We start from the raw sequence: 19,529 nt of genomic DNA, 5'->3' as shown, positions 1-19,529 counted from the left end.
TTCCTTCATTTCGTCACCTTGACTCTTCCCTGTTCCCCTGGTACCTCTGGCTGTCATGCTTGCCCCTGTTCCTATAGTTGTGCCTGATAGGATTTGTCAGGAGGGCAGAGTGGGATTGGGGAGGGAGGGAGAGAGAGAGAGAGAGAGAGAGAGAGAGAGAGAGAGAGAGAGAGAGAGAGAGAGAGAGAGAGAGAGAGAGAGAGAGAGAGAGAGAGAGAGAGAGAGAGAGAGAGAGAAAGGGAGTGATAAAGGGAGAGATAAATGGGTGGGTGGGGGCGATCCGACCCTTCCACTGAAGTGAAAAGAAAGTAGAAGGGGAGGGGGGGAGGAGATGGAGAGAGGAGGGAGGGAGAGAGAGAGAGGGAGGAGAGAGGGAGAGGAGAGGGAGAGAGATGGAGAGGGAGAGAGCGGGTGAGGGAGAGAGTGGGTGAGGGAGAGACGGGGTGAGAGGGAGACGGGGTGAGGGAGAGAGGGGGGGAGGTGTGTGTGTGTGTGTGTGTGGGCAGAGAGAGGTGGGGGGAGGAAAGAGAGAGAGAGAGAGAGAGAGAGAGAGAGAGAGAGAGAGAGAGAGAGAGAGAGAGAGAGAGAGAGAGAGAGAGAGAGAGAGAGAGAGAGAGAGAGAGAGAGAGAGAGAGAGAAAGAGAGAGAGGGGGGAGGGTAGGGATGGCGAGGGAGGAGAGAGAGAGAGAGAGAGAGAGAGAGAGAGAGAGAGAGAGAGAGAGAGAGAGAGAGAGAGAGAGAGAGAGAGAGAGAGAGAGAGAGAGAGAGAGAGAGAGAGAGAGAGAGAGAGGGAGAGAGAGAGTGGGAGAGAGAGAGAGTGGGAGAGAGAGAGAGAGAGTGTGTGTGTGTGTGTGTGTGTGTGTGTGTGTGTGTGTGTGTGTGTGTGTGTGTGTGTGTGTGTGTGTGTGTGTGTGTGTGTGTGTGTGTGTGTGTGTGTGTGTGTGTGTGTGTGTGTGAGTATGCTTAGATCACAAAAAAAACTTGATGAATAATGTGAAAATCTATAACCAAAAAGGAAAACAAAACATGAAATATATGAAAACTTTGGTGTCTTTCAACACATCTTCAAATTACTGCTACATCCAATAATCTAAACCAAATATGTACTTGAAGAAATTCTTTTAAGTCTCAACACCTCAAACGACTGATCTCTCTCACTTTCTGTCAAGTGAGTGAGTGTACGAATGGGCGTAATTCAGCAGTGGATATAACAGACTGGTATAAGAGGTGACCTTTAATGCCTATGTTGTGGTTAGGGTGGAAGGTCAGGCGATCATGTCCATTATTCATGGGGCTGTTATCTAGCCCAAGCTACGTTAATGGGGTAAAAAATTAAGATTCAATTAAGTATTCAGAGAGAAATTAACATATTCAAGGGCTTTGTAAAGTGGTTATTTCACACCTGGTTCTGAGAGACAGTTATTTCAATGTTCTTACTGAAAAAACCAACGGGAGCCCTAACCTAAGCTCCAGTTAATTTTCTCGTTGACATATATCACGTCGGTGTGATGTCTCTGTGTAAATAAACTTTCTGTTGTCAACTTTACAATATTTGTGTTGCAACAATGATATATGAGAGCTATAATGTTGCCACACTCGTGAAGGTGTTGCCCTCTTGTGCTCGTGTCGGTGTCGTCACAATTTGCTCAACACTTGTTGTTGTTGTTGTTGTTGTACACAATGTGTGTCGTACTTGTCGTTGTCTTTGACACTGGTTCTCTACTCATTGCTTTCAACTCATTTTCTTTGCACTTTTCGTTGTCTTTACACCTTGTTTTGTGTTGGTCTTTGTCTTCACAAAGTGTTATGTATTTGTCGTTGTCTTCACACAGTGTTATGCACTTGTCGTTGTCTTCACAAAGTGTTATGCACTTGTCGTTGTCTTCACACAGTGTTATGCACTTGTCGTTGTCTTCACAAAGTGTTATGCACTTGTCGTTGTCTTCACACAGTGTTATGCACTTGTCGTTGTCTTTACACAGTGTTATGTACTTGTCGTTGTCTTTACTCAGTGTTATGTACTTGTCGTTGTCTTTACACAGTGTTATGTACTTGTCGTTGTCTTTACACAGTGTTATGTACTTGTCGTTGTCTTTACACAGTGTTATGTACTTGTCGTTGTCTTTACACAGTGTTATGTACTTGTCGTTGTCTTTACACAGTGTTATGTACTTGTCGTTGTCTTCACAAAGTGTTATATCCTTGTCGTTGTCTTCACAACTTATTCACAACCCTTTGTGTGTCTTGGCGAAAGATGCAAGTAAGTTTATTGATTTAAATAACATATATAAATTTAATGAATAATTTTTGTTTAATATGAAAAACATACATTTATATTAATATACAGTACATTTTACCTTCATCAACACCAAGACGCAGCGCCCACTCTCCCACCCAACATGACTACATAGGTTTTAATAAATTACAGAACCCCTATTGACCCATGCGCCTCCCCCCATATAATATATATATAAATTACATGTATATCGACTTGAGAATGGTCCAGGACGGACCGAAACGACGTCGTCCCTTCACCTTCTAGTGTGTGGTCTGGTCAACATACTTCAGCTACTATATTATATTATATATATATATATATATTATATTATATATATATTATATTATATATTATATATATATTATATTATATATTATATATATATTATATTATATATTATATATATATTATATTATATATTATATATATATTATATTATATATTATATTATATATTATATTATATTATATTATATATATAATATATATATATATATTATATTATATATATATATATATATTATATTATATATATATATATATATATATATATATATATATATATATATATATATATATATATATATATATATATATATATATATATATATAATATAATATAGTAGCTGAAGTATGTTGACCAGACCACACACTAGAAGGTGAAGGGACGACGTCGTTTCGGTCCGTCCTGGACCATTCTCAAGTCGATATATATGTAATTTATATATATATTATATGGGGGGAGGCGCATGGGTCAATAGGGGTTCTGTAATTTATTAATACCTATGTAGTCATGTTGGGTGGGAGAGTGGGCGCTGAAAAACTGAAAACTCACAACCCAGAAGTGACTCGAACCCATACTGCCAGGAGCAACACAACTGGTATGTACAGGACACCTTAATTCACTTGACCATCACGACTGGACAAAAACTGATGGTAGCCGACGCTATTTAGCCCATCAGCCCGTCGGCACTCTGATGGTAATCTTGGGCATAGCATTTTATTTTTTAATAAATAATTTATATTATTAATAAATAAAAGACATTTTATTTTATAAAATGCTATGCCCAAGATTACCATCAGAGTGCCGGCGGGCTGATGGGCTGAATAGCGTCGGCTACCATCAGTTTTTGTCCGGTGGTAATGGTCAAGTAGATTAAGGCGTCCTGTACATACCAGTTGCGTGAGTTTTCTTGTGAGTCAGTCTTGTGTTGACAATGGCTTTAACAGGCCGAAACGTTCACTAACTTTCTTATTTCTCTGTGGATTTTCTGCATGTATATATATATATATATATATATATATATATATATATATATATATATATATATATATATATATATATATATATATATATATATATATATATATATATATATATATATATATATATATATAAGTGTCGTACCTAGCAGCCATAACTCACTTCTCGGCCTACTATGCAAGGCCCGATTTGCCTAATAAGCGGAGTTGTTTTCTATGTTTTAAGTTTGTAATTCGGTCCTCTTGGCACGACTTAAGTTCCCTATTTCACCTGCTGGATCGTTACGAAAAGCTTGGAGACGAAAAAAGGTGAAAAATAGCAAATAAATGTACAACGAATACTTGTGATATGGTAAGTGTCAGTAACAGGATAATGTGGCAACTGGTAACTATCCTGTGGAATTTTATATTTAACAATTAAAGTAAATTTTAGAATGGTAAATGATTAGTCAATCAAAAGCGCAGGAAATCTTGTACCCGGTACTCAATGTAAGAGAATAAGGACAAGAAAATCCTACTAAATAAATGAAACTGAGTTTCTAAAACAAATGAAACATTTAATTGTTCCAAAAGTCAATAAGGTAGTCCAAGAATGTAGGCATACCTTGCTGAGTCTCTATAGGACAGAAGCAAGGGTTTTCCCACTAAATGAAATATTATACTTACAGAATTAGCGAACTTTGTGCTCTGAAAAAATACAGCTAATTCGCTACCTAAGTAAATATCATCATCTCTGACCGACGTGTAGGGGTGCGAGTGTCAACTGGTGACGAGAACTGCTGTTGAGGTCCCAACTCAGCAACGTAGTCCGTGCTAGAGGAACTATTGCCCTCTTTATCCTCCTTCCGTCGGATTGCAGAAGATAGGGTGCTTTGACCCGAAGACAAACCAAAGTACCATGGTACCCAAAATGATGATCTGTCTGAGATTGAGAAATATCCTTGGGACAAAAGGTGGAAAACACGAGTAATAACACGGAGGGAGGGATGACGAGTTAAGAGAATGACTGAGTCCTACAGTCACCACGTAATCCAAAGTTATCCAACACTCAGCATATGCTACTCTCGGAATGCACAATACACACAGCACCATATAAATATTGAAAGTAATGAAAATATTGAAAAGCAACTGTATCAAAGCCAAGTACACTTACCACAAATTTACGTTCTGGTACTAGTACCTGAGTGAAGCTCCTAGGACAGGCCCCCCCTTAAATGTGATGGGAAAGTGTAGGAGTGTAGATGTTCAGCAGTCCTCTAATGGCTGGTGTCAATGCCTAGTCACACTTACAAAAAAAAAAGATAGACTGCTTGGCTGTTTATCTGTGGTAAAGTAAGGGAAGACACGCAAAACACATAGTACGAACAATGAAACTTTAATTAATATAGAAAACAAATTATAAACAAAGACAATACCTTGGCTATGTACAGTGCAAACAAAAAAGTCAAAAACATATAATATAAATGAATAATAGGGATGAAGTTACTCTACAATAATATAAATACACAGTGAAAAATAATCAGGTGCTGAGAATATGGCGCTAGCTGAGAAACATCCTCCTGATACACAGCGTATATCAGTTAGTTGTTCACTGCTTGAGAGAACAAGGATATTCTGACTTCAATTGCTGGTTCAAGCCCAGATATCGACTCAGGTAGAGGGCGCTGAGGTGCAGAAGTGCAGGTGTGCAGTCGGCGAGTCACCAATCAGGAGTAGGTAGGCTGGGAAGGGAAGTTGGCTGGCTGATGACGAGCCGGCGTGGAGGGAGTGGAGTAGGGGGTGAGTCTTGGGTACGTTTTGCCTCCTGGTCAAAACGTTTTGTGCTACTGGTAGACGTATCTTGAAGGTAGCACCGTATTGCTGTGTAATATACATAACTTGATGTAGAGAAGAGCAGGCTCAATCTCTCTTGAAAGAGATAATCGTCACAATATATATATATATATATATATATATATATATATATATATATATATATATATATATATATATATATATATATATATATATATATATATATATGAAAATGAAAACTCACACCCCAGAAGTGACTCGAACCCATACTCCCAGGAGCAACGCAACTGGTAACAACAGGGCGCCTTAATCCACTTGACCATCACGGCCGTCAAAGGAAGTGATAGCCGAGGCTATTTGAGCCACTTCCCCGACGGCAACTCGGATGGTAATCTTGGGCAAAGCATTTCACCAAATCACCTCATTCTTTGGGGCACACGTGAGGAACACAAATGCGAACAAGCCTGAATGGTCCCCAGGACTATATGCGAATGAAAACTCACACCCCAGAAGTGACTCGAACCCATACTCCCAGGAGCAACGCAACTGGTAACTACAGGGCGCCTTAATCCACTTGACCATCACGGCCGTCAAAGGAAGTGATAGCCGAGGCTATTTGAGCCACTTCCCCGACGGCAACTCGGATGGTAATCTTGGGCATATCATTTCACCAAATCACCTCATTCTTTGGGGCACACGTGAGGAACACCAATGCGAACAAGCCTGAATGGTCCCCAGGACTATATGCGAATGAAAACTCACACCCCAGAAGTGACTCGAACCCATACTCCCAGGAGCAACGCAACTGGTAACTACAGGGCGCCTTAATCCACTTGACCATCACGGCCGTCAAAGGAAGTGATAACCGAGGCTATTTGAGCCACTTCCCCGACGGCAACTCGGATGGTAATCTTGGGCATAGCATTTCACCAAATCACCTCATTCTTTGGGGCACACGTGAGGAACACAAATGCGAACAAGCCTGAAAGGTCCCCAGGACTATATGTGAATGAAAACTCACACCCCAGAAGTGACTTGAACTTACTTCTGGGGTGTGAGTTTTCATTCGCATATAGTCCTGGAACCATTCAGGCTTGTTCGCATTTGTGTTCCTCACGTGTGCCCCAAAGAATGAGGTGATTTGGTGAAATGCTATGCCCAAGATTACCATCCGAGTTGCCGTCGGGGAAGTGGTTCAAATAGCCTCGGCTATCACTTCCTTTGACGGCCGTGATGGTCAAGTGGATTAAGGCGCCCTGTAGTTACCAGTTGCGTTGCTCCTGGGAGTTTGGGTTCGAGTCACTTCTGGGGTGTGAGTTTTCATTCGCATATAGTCCTGGGGAATATTCAGGCTTGTTTGCATATATATATATATATATATATATATATATATATATATATATGGTGTAGCCAGAACGTCGTACTCGGACTATATATATATACATATATATATATATATATATATATGTTTCATTGAATATGACCGCATATTCTGTATTTATTATTTTCTGGTTTAGGGCTTCTATCCCTCTAACTATTTTCTTAGCATCAGGGCTTAATTGGAATAGGAGTTCTCCAAAACTCATTTTCGTACTTTTAAGGTGAAGAAAAGAAGTGATTTACTATAGAGTGTATTACACTTATTTGTATAATTTGCACGACGTTTCGAACCTCCATGGTTCATTCTCAAGTGAACAGATCTTACAATACTAGTTGATTTTATACCCGCATTAGGTCAGGTGATAATACAATGAAGGTGAAAAACATGGGGGGATACATAAGGGATAAACATAGGGGCTGCAGAAGGCGTATTGGCCCATACGAGGCATCTCCTATCTAAACACAAAGATTAATCCAGTGTAATTGGCCTGTTATGTTGGACATTGTCTTCTGTGTTGGCATCGATATGTTCTTGTCTCGTCCTTACTCTCATGGTGGGTAGAGTAAATAGTTCCGTGATTTGGGTGTTCATGGTAGGTCGCTCTATTCTTATGTGAATTGCCTCAAGAATTTGTAATCTTCTTGAATCTTGGGTTTTGTCTATTATGCAAGTATTCTTGTTCAACATTTCTCTTGTTAGAGTAATGTCATGGGCTTGTCTCATGTGATTCCTAGGGGCACCAGATTGAAGATGGCATGTCAAACGCCTCGTCAGCTTGGTCGACGTCATACCTATGTACTTACATTGAAGGTTACATCCTTCGTGGGGGCAAGTGTACATGTATACAACGCTTGACTGCTGCAGAGGGTTCTCCGTCGGCTTCGGGCTGTTTTTGATAAGGAGTTCGGAAGTCTTCTTGGTTTTGTAGAATATTATCAGGTTTATGTTTTGGTTAGGAGTAGTGCTTTTTACTCCTTTACGGATTATTTCTTTCATTATTCTTTCCTCTTTTATATGTTCACTGTGCATGGTTGATTTGTAATATAATTTTATTGGGGGGTGTTGTGGTTTCTGTTCTAGGTTCTGAATTATACCAACGGTCTAAGTGTCTTCTTATAGCAGCGGTTATTTCCGCGTTGCTATATCCGTTGTTCACCAATACCTGAGTTACTCTTTCAAACTCTCTACTCACGTTGCTCCATTCAGAGCAGTGGGTAAGCGCTCGACGAATATAAGCATTGAGAACACTGGTTTTGTATCTTTGGGGGCACTCACTTCTACCGTTCAGGCATAATCCTATGTTGGTGGGCTTGGTATATACGTTGGTGCTTAAAGAGGTTCCTGTTTTTGTTATTAGTACATCCAAGAATGGCAGACTGTTATTTCCACTATTTTCATGTGTAAATCGGAGTACTGACTCTCTCTCTAGGTGTCTTTTTAGGTCAATTAGTTCATCTGAGTCTTTTACTATTACGAATATGTCATCTACATAACGGCAGTATACAGTTGATTTTTGTCTGCTACTGAAGACCCTATCTTCGATGGTTCCCATATAAAAATGGGAATTAAATAGTTAGAGGGATAGAAGCCCTAAACCAGAAAATAATAAATACAGAATATGCGGTCATATTCAATGAAACATGTTTGAAAGAAAACCTGCTGCCAGTATACACCAATATATATATATATATATATATATATATATATATATATATATATATATATATATATATATATATATATATATATATATATATATATATATATATATATATATATATATATATATATATATATATATATATATATATATATATATTATTAAATATGACCGAAAAAGTAAGATTAATAATTCTAACACGAATTTTCACGATCTTTCTTATGTTTCTTTTCACTGTTGATGGTAATTGAAAAATCAATTCCCTAAAATTCATTTTTATTTCTAGTCTGACGTGACACTTGAGCGCGTTTCGTAAAACTTATTACATTTTCAACGACTTTAGTTTACACACACACACAACTATAACTGAATAGAGCTTAAACATCTTCGATTTTTTTTTTATACCTGCATTTCGGTGAGGTGATATGTTACAACAGTTTTGGATGAGGTAAAAAAAAACTTTCAACACAAGCCAGAACACGAAACAATGGGTATTGAAGGTAAGAATGGAAGTAATTGCAGAGGGGCTATTGGCCCATATTTCTTGATGCTTCTATATTGGAGCGGAGTCTTGACGTGGGTAGAATATAGTTGTGCATTAATTGGCTGTTGATTGCTGGTGTTGACTTCTTGATGTGTAGTGCCTCGCAGATGTCAAGCCGCCTGCTATCGCTCTATCTATCGATGATTTCTGTGCTGTTTGCTAAGATTTCTCTGGTGATGGTCTGGTTGTGGGAAGAGATTATATGTTCCTTAATGGAGCCCTGTTGCTTATGCATCGTTAAACGCCTGGAAAGAGATGTTGTTTTCTGGCCTATATACTGAGTTTTTTGAGGCTTACAGTCCCCAAGAGGACATTTGAAGGCTTAGACGACGTTGGTCTATTTCAAAGCGTTCTGCTTTGTGTCTGGAGAGTTTCTCATGAGTAGGCTGGCCGTTTTCTTGGTTTTATAGTAAATCGTCAGTTGTATCTTCTGATTTTTTTCTGTAGGGAAAACGTTTCTATTAACAATATCTCTCAGGACCCTTTCCTCCGTTTTATGAGCTGTGGAAAAGAAGTTCCTGTAAAATAGTCTAATAGGGGGTACAGGTGTTGTGTTAGTTGTCTCTTCAGAGGTTGCATGGTGTTTCACTTTCCTTCTTATGATGTCTTCATCGAAATCATTGGAGAAGCCGTTGTTGACTAGGACCTGCCTTACCCTAGATGGTGTAAGCCATGGGTTCTCCCCTAGGTGTCCTGTTTGCAAACTTCTACATGGGTACCATCGAGCAAAAAGTCTTAGTCGACATGAACTTGAAACCGGCCATATACTGCAGGTATGTTGACGACATTTTTACACAGGTACCTGATGTCAGACATCTGCAGGAGCTGAAGGAAGCATTTGAGTGGAATTCTGTGTTGCGTTTCACTTACGAGATGGAAAAGGATGGGATGCTGCCCTTTCTAGATGTAACAGTCATGGAAAGGAGCGGAGGTTTCCACACTGCAGTTTACACTAAGGAAACAAACATTCAGGAAAACTTTGCCTATTAGGCAAATCGGCCCTTGCATAGTAGGCCGAGTGCAACGTTCTGGCTACTAGGTACAAGATATATATATATATATATATATATATATATATATATATATATATATATATATATATATATATATATATATATATATATATATATATGTCGTACCTAGTAGCCAGAACGCACTTCTCAGCCTACTATGCAAGGCCCGATTTGCCTAATAAGCCAAGTTTTCCTGAAATAATATATTTTCTCTATTTTTTTTCTTATGAAATGATGAAGCTACCTATTTCATTATGTATGAGGTCAATTTTTTTTTCTTGGAGTTAAAATTAACGTAGATATATGACCGAACCTAACCAACCCTACCTAACCTAACCTAACCTATCTTTATAGGTTAGGTTAGGTAAGGTAGCAGAAAAAGTTAGGTTAGGTTAGGTTAGGTAGGTTAGGTAGTCGAAAAACAAGTAATTCATGAAAACTTGGCTTATTAGGCAAATCGGGCCTTGCATAGTAGGCTGAGAAGTGCGTTCTGGCTACTAGGTACGACATATATATATATATATATATATATATATATATATATATATATATATATATATATATATATATATATACATATATATATATATATATATATATATATGGCGTACCTAGTAGCCAGAACGCACTTCTCTGCCTACTATGCAAGGCCCGATTTGCCTAATAAGCCAAATTTTCACGAATTAATTGTTTTTCGACTACCTAACCTACCTAACCTAACCTAACCTAACTTTTTCGGCTACCTAACCTAACCTAACTTATAAAGATAGGTTAGGTTAGGTTAGGTAGGGTTGGTTAGGTTCTGTCATATATCTACGTTAATTTTAACTCAAATAAAAAAAAATTTACCTCATACATAATGAAATGGGTAGCTTTATCATTTCATAAGAAAAAAATTTGAGAAAATATATTAATTCAGGAAAACTTGGCTTATTAGGCAAATCGGGCCTTGCATAGTAGGCCGACAAGTGTGTTCTGGCTACTAGGTACGACATATATATATATATATATATATATATATATATATATATATGTCGTACCTAATAGCCAGAACGCACTTCTCAGCCAACTATGCATGGCCCAATTTGCCTAATAAGCCAAGTTTTCATGAATTAATGTTTTTTCGACTACCTAACCTACCTAACCTAACCTAACCTAACTTATTCTGCTACCTAACCTAACCTAACCGATAGAGATAGGTTAGGTTAGGTTAGGTAGGGTTGGTTAGGTTCGGTCATATATCTACGTTAATTTTAACTCCAATAAAAAATTTTTACCTCATACATAATGAAATGGGTAGCTTTATCATTTCATAAGAAAAAAATTAGAAAAAATATATTAATTCAGGAAAACTTGGCTTATTAGGCAAATCGGGCCTTGCATAGTAGGCTGAGAAGTGCGTTCTGGCTATTAGGTACGACATATATATATATATATATATATATATATATATATATATATATATGTCGTACCTAGTAGCCAGAACGCACTTCTCAGCCTACTATGCAAGGCCCGATTTGCCTAATAAGCCAAGTTTTCCTTGATTAATAAATTTTTTCTATTTTTTTTCTTATGAAATGATAAAGCTACCCATTTCATTATGTATGAGGTAATTTTTTTTTATTGGAGTTAAAATTAACGTAGATATATGTCCGAACCTAACCAACCCTACCTAACCTCACCTAACCTATCTTTATAGGTTAGGTTAGGGTAGGTAGCCAAAAAAGTTAGGTTAGGTTAGGTTAGGTAGGTTAGGTAGCCGAAAAACAATTCATTCATGAAAACTAGGCTTATTAGGCAAATCGGGCCTTGAATAGTATGCTGAGAAGTGCGTTCTGGCTACTAGGTACGACATATATATATATATATATATATATATATATATATATATATATATATATATATATATATATATATATATGCGAACAAGCCTGAATGGTCCCCAGGACAATATGCAACTGAAAACTCACACCCCAGAAGTGACTCGAACCCATACTCCCAGAAGCAACGCAACTGGTATGTACAAGACGCCTTAATCCACTTGACCATCACGACCGGACATAATGAGGTGATAGCCGAGGCTATTTGAACCACCCCACCGCCGGCACTCGGATAGTAATCTTGGGCATAGCATTTTACCAAATCACCTCATTCTTTGGGGCACACGTGAGGAACACAAATGCGAACAAGCCTGAATGGTCCCCAGGACAATATGCAACTGAAAACTCACACCCCAGAAGTGACTCGAACCCATACTCCCAGAAGCAACGCAACTGGTATGTACAAGACGCCTTAATCCACTTGACCATCACGACCGGACATAATGAAGTGATAGCCGAGGCTATTTGAACCACCCCACCGCCGGCACTCGGATAGTAATCTTGGGCATAGCATTTTACCAAATCACCTCATTCTTTGGGGCACACGTGAGGAACACAAATGCGAACAAGCCTGAATGGTCCCCAGGACAATATGCAACTGAAAACTCACACCCCAGAAGTGACTCGAACCCATACTCCCAGAAGCAACGCAACTGGTATGTACAAGACGCCTTAATCCACTTGACCATCACGACCGGACATAATGAAGTGATAGCCGAGGCTATTTGAACCACCCCACCGCCGGCACTCGGATAGTAATCTTGGGCATAGCATTTTACCAAATCACCTCATTCTTTGGGGCACACGTGAGGAACACAAATGCGAACAAGCCTGAATGGTCCCCAGGACAATATGCAACTGAAAACTCACACCCCAGAAGTGACTCGAACCCATACTCCCAGAAGCAACGCAACTGGTATGTACAAGACGCCTTAATCCACTTGACCATCACGACCGGACATAATGAGGTGATAGCCGAGGCTATTTGAACCACCCCACCGCCGGCACTCGGATAGTAATCTTGGGCATAGCATTTTACCAAATCACCTCATTCTTTGGGGCACACGTGAGGAACACAAATGCAAACAAGCCTGAATGGTCCCCAGGACAATATGCAACTGAAAACTCACACCCCAGAAGTGACTCGAACCCATACTCCCAGAAGCAACGCAACTGGTATGAACAAGACGCCTTAATCCACTTGACCATCACGACCGGACATAATGAGGTGATAGCCGAGGCTATTTGAACCACCCCACTGCCGGCACTCGGATAGTAATCTTGGGCATAGCATTTTACAAAATCACCTCATTCTTTGGGGCACACGTGAGGAACACAAATGCGAACAAGCCTGAATGGTCCCCAGGACAATATGCAACTGAAAACTCACACCCCAGAAGTGACTCGAACCCATACTCCCAGAAGCAACGCAACTGGTATGTACAAGACGCCTTAATCCACTTGACCATCACGACCGGACATAATGAGGTGATAGCCGAGGCTATTTGAACCACCCCACCGCCGGCACTCGGATAGTAATCTTGGGCATAGCATTTTACCAAATCACCTCATTCTTTGGGGCACACGTGAGGAACACAAATGCGAACAAGCCTGAATGGTCCCCAGGACAATATGCAACTGAAAACTCACACCCCAGAAGTGACTCGAACCCATACTCCCAGAAGCAACGCAACTGGTATGTACAAGACGCCTTAATCCACTTGACCATCACGACCGGACATAATGAGGTGATAGCCGAGGCTATTTGAACCACCCCACCGCCGGCACTCGGATAGTAATCTTGGGCATAGCATTTTACCAAATCACCTCATTCTTTGGGGCACACGTGAGGAACACAAATGCGAACAAGCCTGAATGGTCCCCAGGACAATATGTAACTGAAAACTCACACCCCAGAAGTGACTCGAACCCATACTCCCAGAAGCAACGCAACTGGTATGTACAAGACGCCTTAATCCACTTGACCATCACGACCGGACATAATGAGGTGATAGCCGAGGCTATTTGAACCACCCCACCGCCGGCACTGGGATAGTAATCTTGGGCATAGCATTTTACCAAATCACCTCATTCTTTGGGGCACACGTGAGGAACACAAATGCGAACAAGCCTGAATGGTCCCCAGGACAATATGCAACTGAAAACTCACACCCCAGAAGTGACTCGAACCCATACTCCCAGAAGCAACGCAACTGGTATGTACAAGACGCCTTAATCCACTTGACCATCACGACCGGACATAATGAGGTGATAGCCGAGGCTATTTGAACCACCCCACCGCCGGCACTCGGATAGTAATCTTGGGCATAGCATTTTACCAAATCACCTCATTTTTTGGGGCACACGTGAGGAACACAAATGCGAACAAGCCTGAATGGTCCCCAGGACAATATGCAACTGAAAACTCACACCCCAGAAGTGACTCGAACCCATACTCCCAGAAGCAACGCAACTGGTATGAACAAGACGCCTTAATCCACTTGACCATCACGACCGGACATAATGAGGTGATAGCCGAGGCTATTTGAACCACCCCACCGCCGGCACTCGGATAGTAATCTTGGGCATAGCATTTTACCAAATCACGTCATTCTTTGGGGCACACGTGAGGAACACAAATGCGAACAAGCCTGAATGGTCCCCAGGACAATATGCAACTGAAAACTCACACCCCAGAAGTGACTCGAACCCATACTCCCAGAAGCAACGCAACTGGTATGTACAAGACGCCTTAATCCACTTGACCATCACGACTGGACATAATGAGGTGATAGCCGAGGCTATTTGAACCACCCCACCGCCGGCACTCGGATAGTAATCTTGGGCATAGCATTTTACCAAATCACCTCATTCTTTGGGGCACACGTGAGGAACACAAATGCGAACAAGCCTGAATGGTCCCCAGGACAATATGCAACTGAAAACTCACACCCCAGAAGTGACTCGAACCCATACTCCCAGACGCAACGCAACTGGTATGTACAAGACGCCTTAATCCACTTGACCATCACGACCGGACATAATGAGGTGATAGCCGAGGCTATTTGAACCACCCCACCGCCGGCACTCGGATAGTAATCTTGGGCATAGCATTTTACCAAATCACCTCATTCTTTGGTGCACACGTGAGGAACACAAATGCGAACAAGCCTGAATGGTCCCCAGGACAATATGCAACTGAAAACTCACACCCCAGAAGTGACTCGAACCCATACTCCCAGAAGCAACGCAACTGGTATGTACAAGACGCCTTAATCCACTTGACCATCACGACCGGACATAATGAGGTGATAGCCGAAGCTATTTGAACCACCCCACCGCCGGCACTCGGATAGTAATCTTGGGCATAGCATTTTACCAAATCACCTCATTCTTTGGGGCACACGTGAGGAACACAAATGCGAACAAGCCTGAATGGTCCCCAGGACAATATGCAACTGAAAACTCACACCCCAGAAGTGACTCGAACCCATACTCTATGCCCAAGAATGGGCATGCTAAAATGCTATGCCCAAGATTGCTATCCGAGTGCCGGCGGTGGGGTGGTTCAAATAGCCTCGGCTATCACCTCATTATGTCCGGTCGTGATGGTCAAGTGGATTAAGGCGTCTTGTACATACGAGTTGCGTTGCTTCTGGGAGTATGGGTTCGAGTCACTTCTGGGGTGTGAGTTTTCAGTTGCATATTGTCCTGGGGACCATTCAGGCTTGTTCGCATTTGTGTTCCTCACGTGTGCCCCAAAGAATGAGGTGATTTGGTAAAATGCTATGCCCAAGATTACTATCCGAGTGCCGGCGGTGGGGTGGTTCAAATAGCCTCGGCTATCACCTCATTATGTCCGGTCGTGATGGTCAAGTAGATTAAGGCGTCTTGTACATACCAGTTGCGTTGCTTCTGGGAGTATGGGTTCGAGTCACTTCTGGGGTGTGAGTTTTCAGTTGCATATTGTCCTGGGGACCATTCAGGCTTGTTCGCATTTGTGTTCCTCACGTGTGCCCCAAAGAATGAGGTGATTTGGTAAAATGCTATGCCCAAGATTACTATCCGAGTGCCGGCGGTGGGGTGGTTCAAATAGCCTCGGCTATCACCTCATTATGTCCGGTCGTGATGGTCAAGTGGATTAAGGCGTCTTGTACATACCAGTTGCGTTGCTTCTGGGAGTATGGGTTCGAGTCACTTCTGGGGTGTGAGTTTTCAGTTGCATATTGTCCTGGGGACCATTCAGGCTTGTTCGCATTTGTGTTCCTCACGTGTGCCCCAAAGAATGACGTGATTTGGTAAAATGCTATGCCCAAGATTACTATCCGAGTGCCGGCGGTGGGGTGGTTCAAATAGCCTCGGCTATCACCTCATTATGTCCGGTCGTGATGGTCAAGTGGATTAAGGCGTCTTGTACATACCAGTTGCGTTGCTTCTGGGAGTATGGGTTCGAGTCACTTCTGGGGTGTGAGTTTTCAGTTGCATATTGTCCTGGGGACCATTCAGGCTTGTTCGCATTTGTGTTCCTCACGTGTGCCCCAAAGAATGAGGTGATTTGGTAAAATGCTATGCCCAAGATTACTATCCGAGTGCCGGCGGTGGGGTGGTTCAAATAGCCTCGGCTATCACCTCATTATGTCCGGTCGTGATGGTCAAGTGGATTAAGGCGTCTTGTACATACCAGTTGCGTTGCTTCTGGGAGTATGGGTTCGAGTCACTTCTGGGGTGTGAGTTTTCAGTTGCATATTGTCCTGGGGACCATTCAGGCTTGTTCGCATTTGTGTTCCTCACGTGTGCCCCAAAGAATGAGGTGATTTGGTAAAATGCTATGCCCAAGATTACTATCCGAGTGCCGGCGGTGGGGTGGTTCAAATAGCCTCGGCTATCACCTCATTATGTCCGGTCGTGATGGTCAAGTGGATTAAGGCGTCTTGTACATACCAGTTGCGTTGCTTCTGGGAGTATGGGTTCGAGTCACTTCTGGGGTGTGAGTTTTCAGTTGCATATTGTCCTGGGGACCATTCAGGCTTGTTCGCATTTGTGTTCCTCACGTGTGCCCCAAAGAATGAGGTGATTTGGTAAAATGCTATGCCCAAGATTAATATCCGAGTGCCGGCGGTGGGGTGGTTCAAATAGCCTCGGCTATCACCTCATTATGTCCGGTCGTGATGGTCAAGTGGATTAAGGCGTCTTGTACATACCAGTTGTGTTGCTTCTGGGAGTATGGGTTCGAGTCACTTCTGGGGTGTGAGTTTTCAGTTGCATATTGTCCTGGGGACCATTCAGGCTTGTTCGCATTTGTGTTCCTCACGTGTGCCCCAAAGAATGAGGTGATTTGGTAAAATGCTATGCCCAAAATTACTATCCGAGTGCCGGCGGTGGGGTGGTTCAAATAGCCTCGGCTATCACCTCATTATGTCCGGTCGTGATGGTCAAGTGGATTAAGGCGTCTTGTACATACCAGTTGCGTTGCTTCTGGGGGTATGGGTTCGAGTCACTTCTGGGGTGTGAGTTTTCAGTTGCATATTGTCCTGGGGACCATTCAGGCTTGTTCGCATTTGTGTTCCTCACGTGTGCCCCAAAGAATGAGGTGATTTGGTAAAATGCTATGCCCAAGATTAATATCCGAGTGCCGGCGGTGGGGTGGTTCAAATAGCCTCGGCTATCACCTCATTATGTCCGGTCGTGATGGTCAAGTGGATTAAGGCGTCTTGTACATACCAGTTGCGTTGCTTCTGGGAGTATGGGTTCGAGTCACTTCTGGGGTGTGAGTTTTCAGTTGCATATTGTCCTGGGGACCATTCAGGCTTGTTCGCATTTGTGTTCCTCACGTGTGCCCCAAAGAATGAGGTGATTTGGTAAAATGCTATGCCCAAGATTACTATCCGAGTGCCGGAGGTGGGGTGGTTCAAATAGCCTCGGCTATCACCTCATTATGTCCGGTCGTGATGGTCAAGTGGATTAAGGCGTCTTGTACATACCAGTTGCGTTGCTTCTGGGAGTATGGGTTCGAGTCACTTCTGGGGTGTGAGTTTTCAGTTGCATATTGTCCTGGGGACCATTCAGGCTTGTTCGCATTTGTGTTCCTCACGTGTGCCCCAAAGAATGAGGTGATTTGGTAAAATGCTATGCCCAAGATTACTATCCGAGTGCCGGCGGTGGGGTGGTTCAAATAGCCTCGGCTATCACCTCATTATGTCCGGTCGTGATGGTCAAGTGGATTAAGGCGTCTTGTACATACCAGTTGCGTTGCTTCTGGGAGTATGGGTTCGAGTCACTTCTGGGGTGTGAGTTTTCAGTTGCATATTGTCCTGGGGACCATTCAGGCTTGTTCGCATTTGTGTTCCTCACGTGTGCCCCAAAGAATGAGGTGATTTGGTAAAATGCTATGCCCAAGATTACTATCCGAGTGCCGGCGGTGGGGTGGTTCAAATAGCCTCGGCTATCACCTCATTATGTCCGGTCGTGATGGTCAAGTGGATTAAGGCGTCTTGTACATACCAGTTGCGTTGCTTCTGGGAGTATGGGTTCAAGTCACTTCTGGGGTGTGAGTTTTCAGTTGCATATTGTCCTGGGGACCATTCAGGCTTGTTCGCATTTGTGTTCCTCACGTGTGCCCCAAAGAATGAGGTGATTTGGTAAAATGCTATGCCCAAGATTAATATCCGAGTGCCGGCGGTGGGGTGGTTCAAATAGCCTCGGCTATCACCTCATTATGTCCGGTCGTGATGGTCAAGTGGATTAAGGCGTCTTGTACATACCAGTTGCGTTGCTTCTGGGAGTATGGGTTCGAGTCACTTCTGGGGTGTGAGTTTTCAGTTGCATATTGTCCTGGGGACCATTCAGGCTTGTTCGCATTTGTGTTCCTCACGTGTGCCCCAAAGAATGAGGTGATTTGGTAAAAGCTATGCCCAAAATTACTATCCGAGTGCCGGCGGTGGGGTGGTTCAAATAGCCTCGGCTATCACCTCATTATGTCCGGTCGTGATGGTCAAGTGGATTAAGGCGTCTTGTACATACCAGTTGCGTTGCTTCTGGGGGTATGGGTTCGAGTCACTTCTGGGGTGTGAGTTTTCAGTTGCATATTGTCCTGGGGACCATTCAGGCTTGTTCGCATTTGTGTTCCTCACGTGTGCCCCAAAGAATGAGGTGATTTGGTAAAATGCTATGCCCAAGATTACTATCCGAGTGCCGGCGGTGGGGTGGTTCAAATAGCCTCGGCTATCACTTCATTATGTCCGGTCGTGATGGTCAAGTGGATTAAGGCGTCTTGTACATACCAGTTGCGTTGCTTCTGGGAGTATGGGTTCGAGTCACTTCTGGGGTGTGAGTTTTCAGTTGCATATTGTCCTGGGGACCATTCAGGCTTGTTCGCATTTGTGTTCCTCACGTGTGCCCCAAAGAATGAGGTGATTTGGTAAAATGCTATGCCCAAGATTACTATCCGAGTGCCGGCGGTGGGGTGGTTCAAATAGCCTCGGCTATCACCTCATTATGTCCGGTCGTGATGGTCAAGTGGATTAAGGCGTCTTGTACATACCAGTTGCGTTGCTTCTGGGAGTATGGGTTCGAGTCACTTCTGGGGTGTGAGTTTTCAGTTGCATATTGTCCTGGGGACCATTCAGGCTTGTTCGCATTTGTGTTCCTCACGTGTGCCCCAAAGAATGAGGTGATTTGGTAAAATGCTATGCCCAAGATTACTATCCGAGTGCCGGCG

General features: G+C 42.4%; 1 protein-coding gene across 1 annotated transcript in view; it reads right to left on the bottom strand.

The window, feature by feature from the left end:
- Positions 1–1,646: 1,646 nt before the first annotated feature.
- The window catches only part of LOC123752461 (uncharacterized), a 32,340-nt gene continuing 14,457 nt past the window's right edge, over positions 1,647–19,529 (bottom strand). The window contains exon 2 of the mRNA XM_069320444.1: positions 1,647–2,220. Coding sequence (XP_069176545.1) covers positions 1,647–2,220 — 574 coding nt within the window. The remainder of the gene's footprint in view (positions 2,221–19,529) is intronic.

This window comes from Procambarus clarkii, unplaced genomic scaffold (genome assembly GCF_040958095.1).
Source record: "Procambarus clarkii isolate CNS0578487 unplaced genomic scaffold, FALCON_Pclarkii_2.0 HiC_scaffold_135, whole genome shotgun sequence".
Lineage (NCBI taxonomy): Eukaryota > Metazoa > Arthropoda > Malacostraca > Decapoda > Cambaridae > Procambarus > Procambarus clarkii.
Note: the sequence above shows the minus strand (reverse complement) of the source record. Positions and strands in the feature narration are given on the sequence as shown.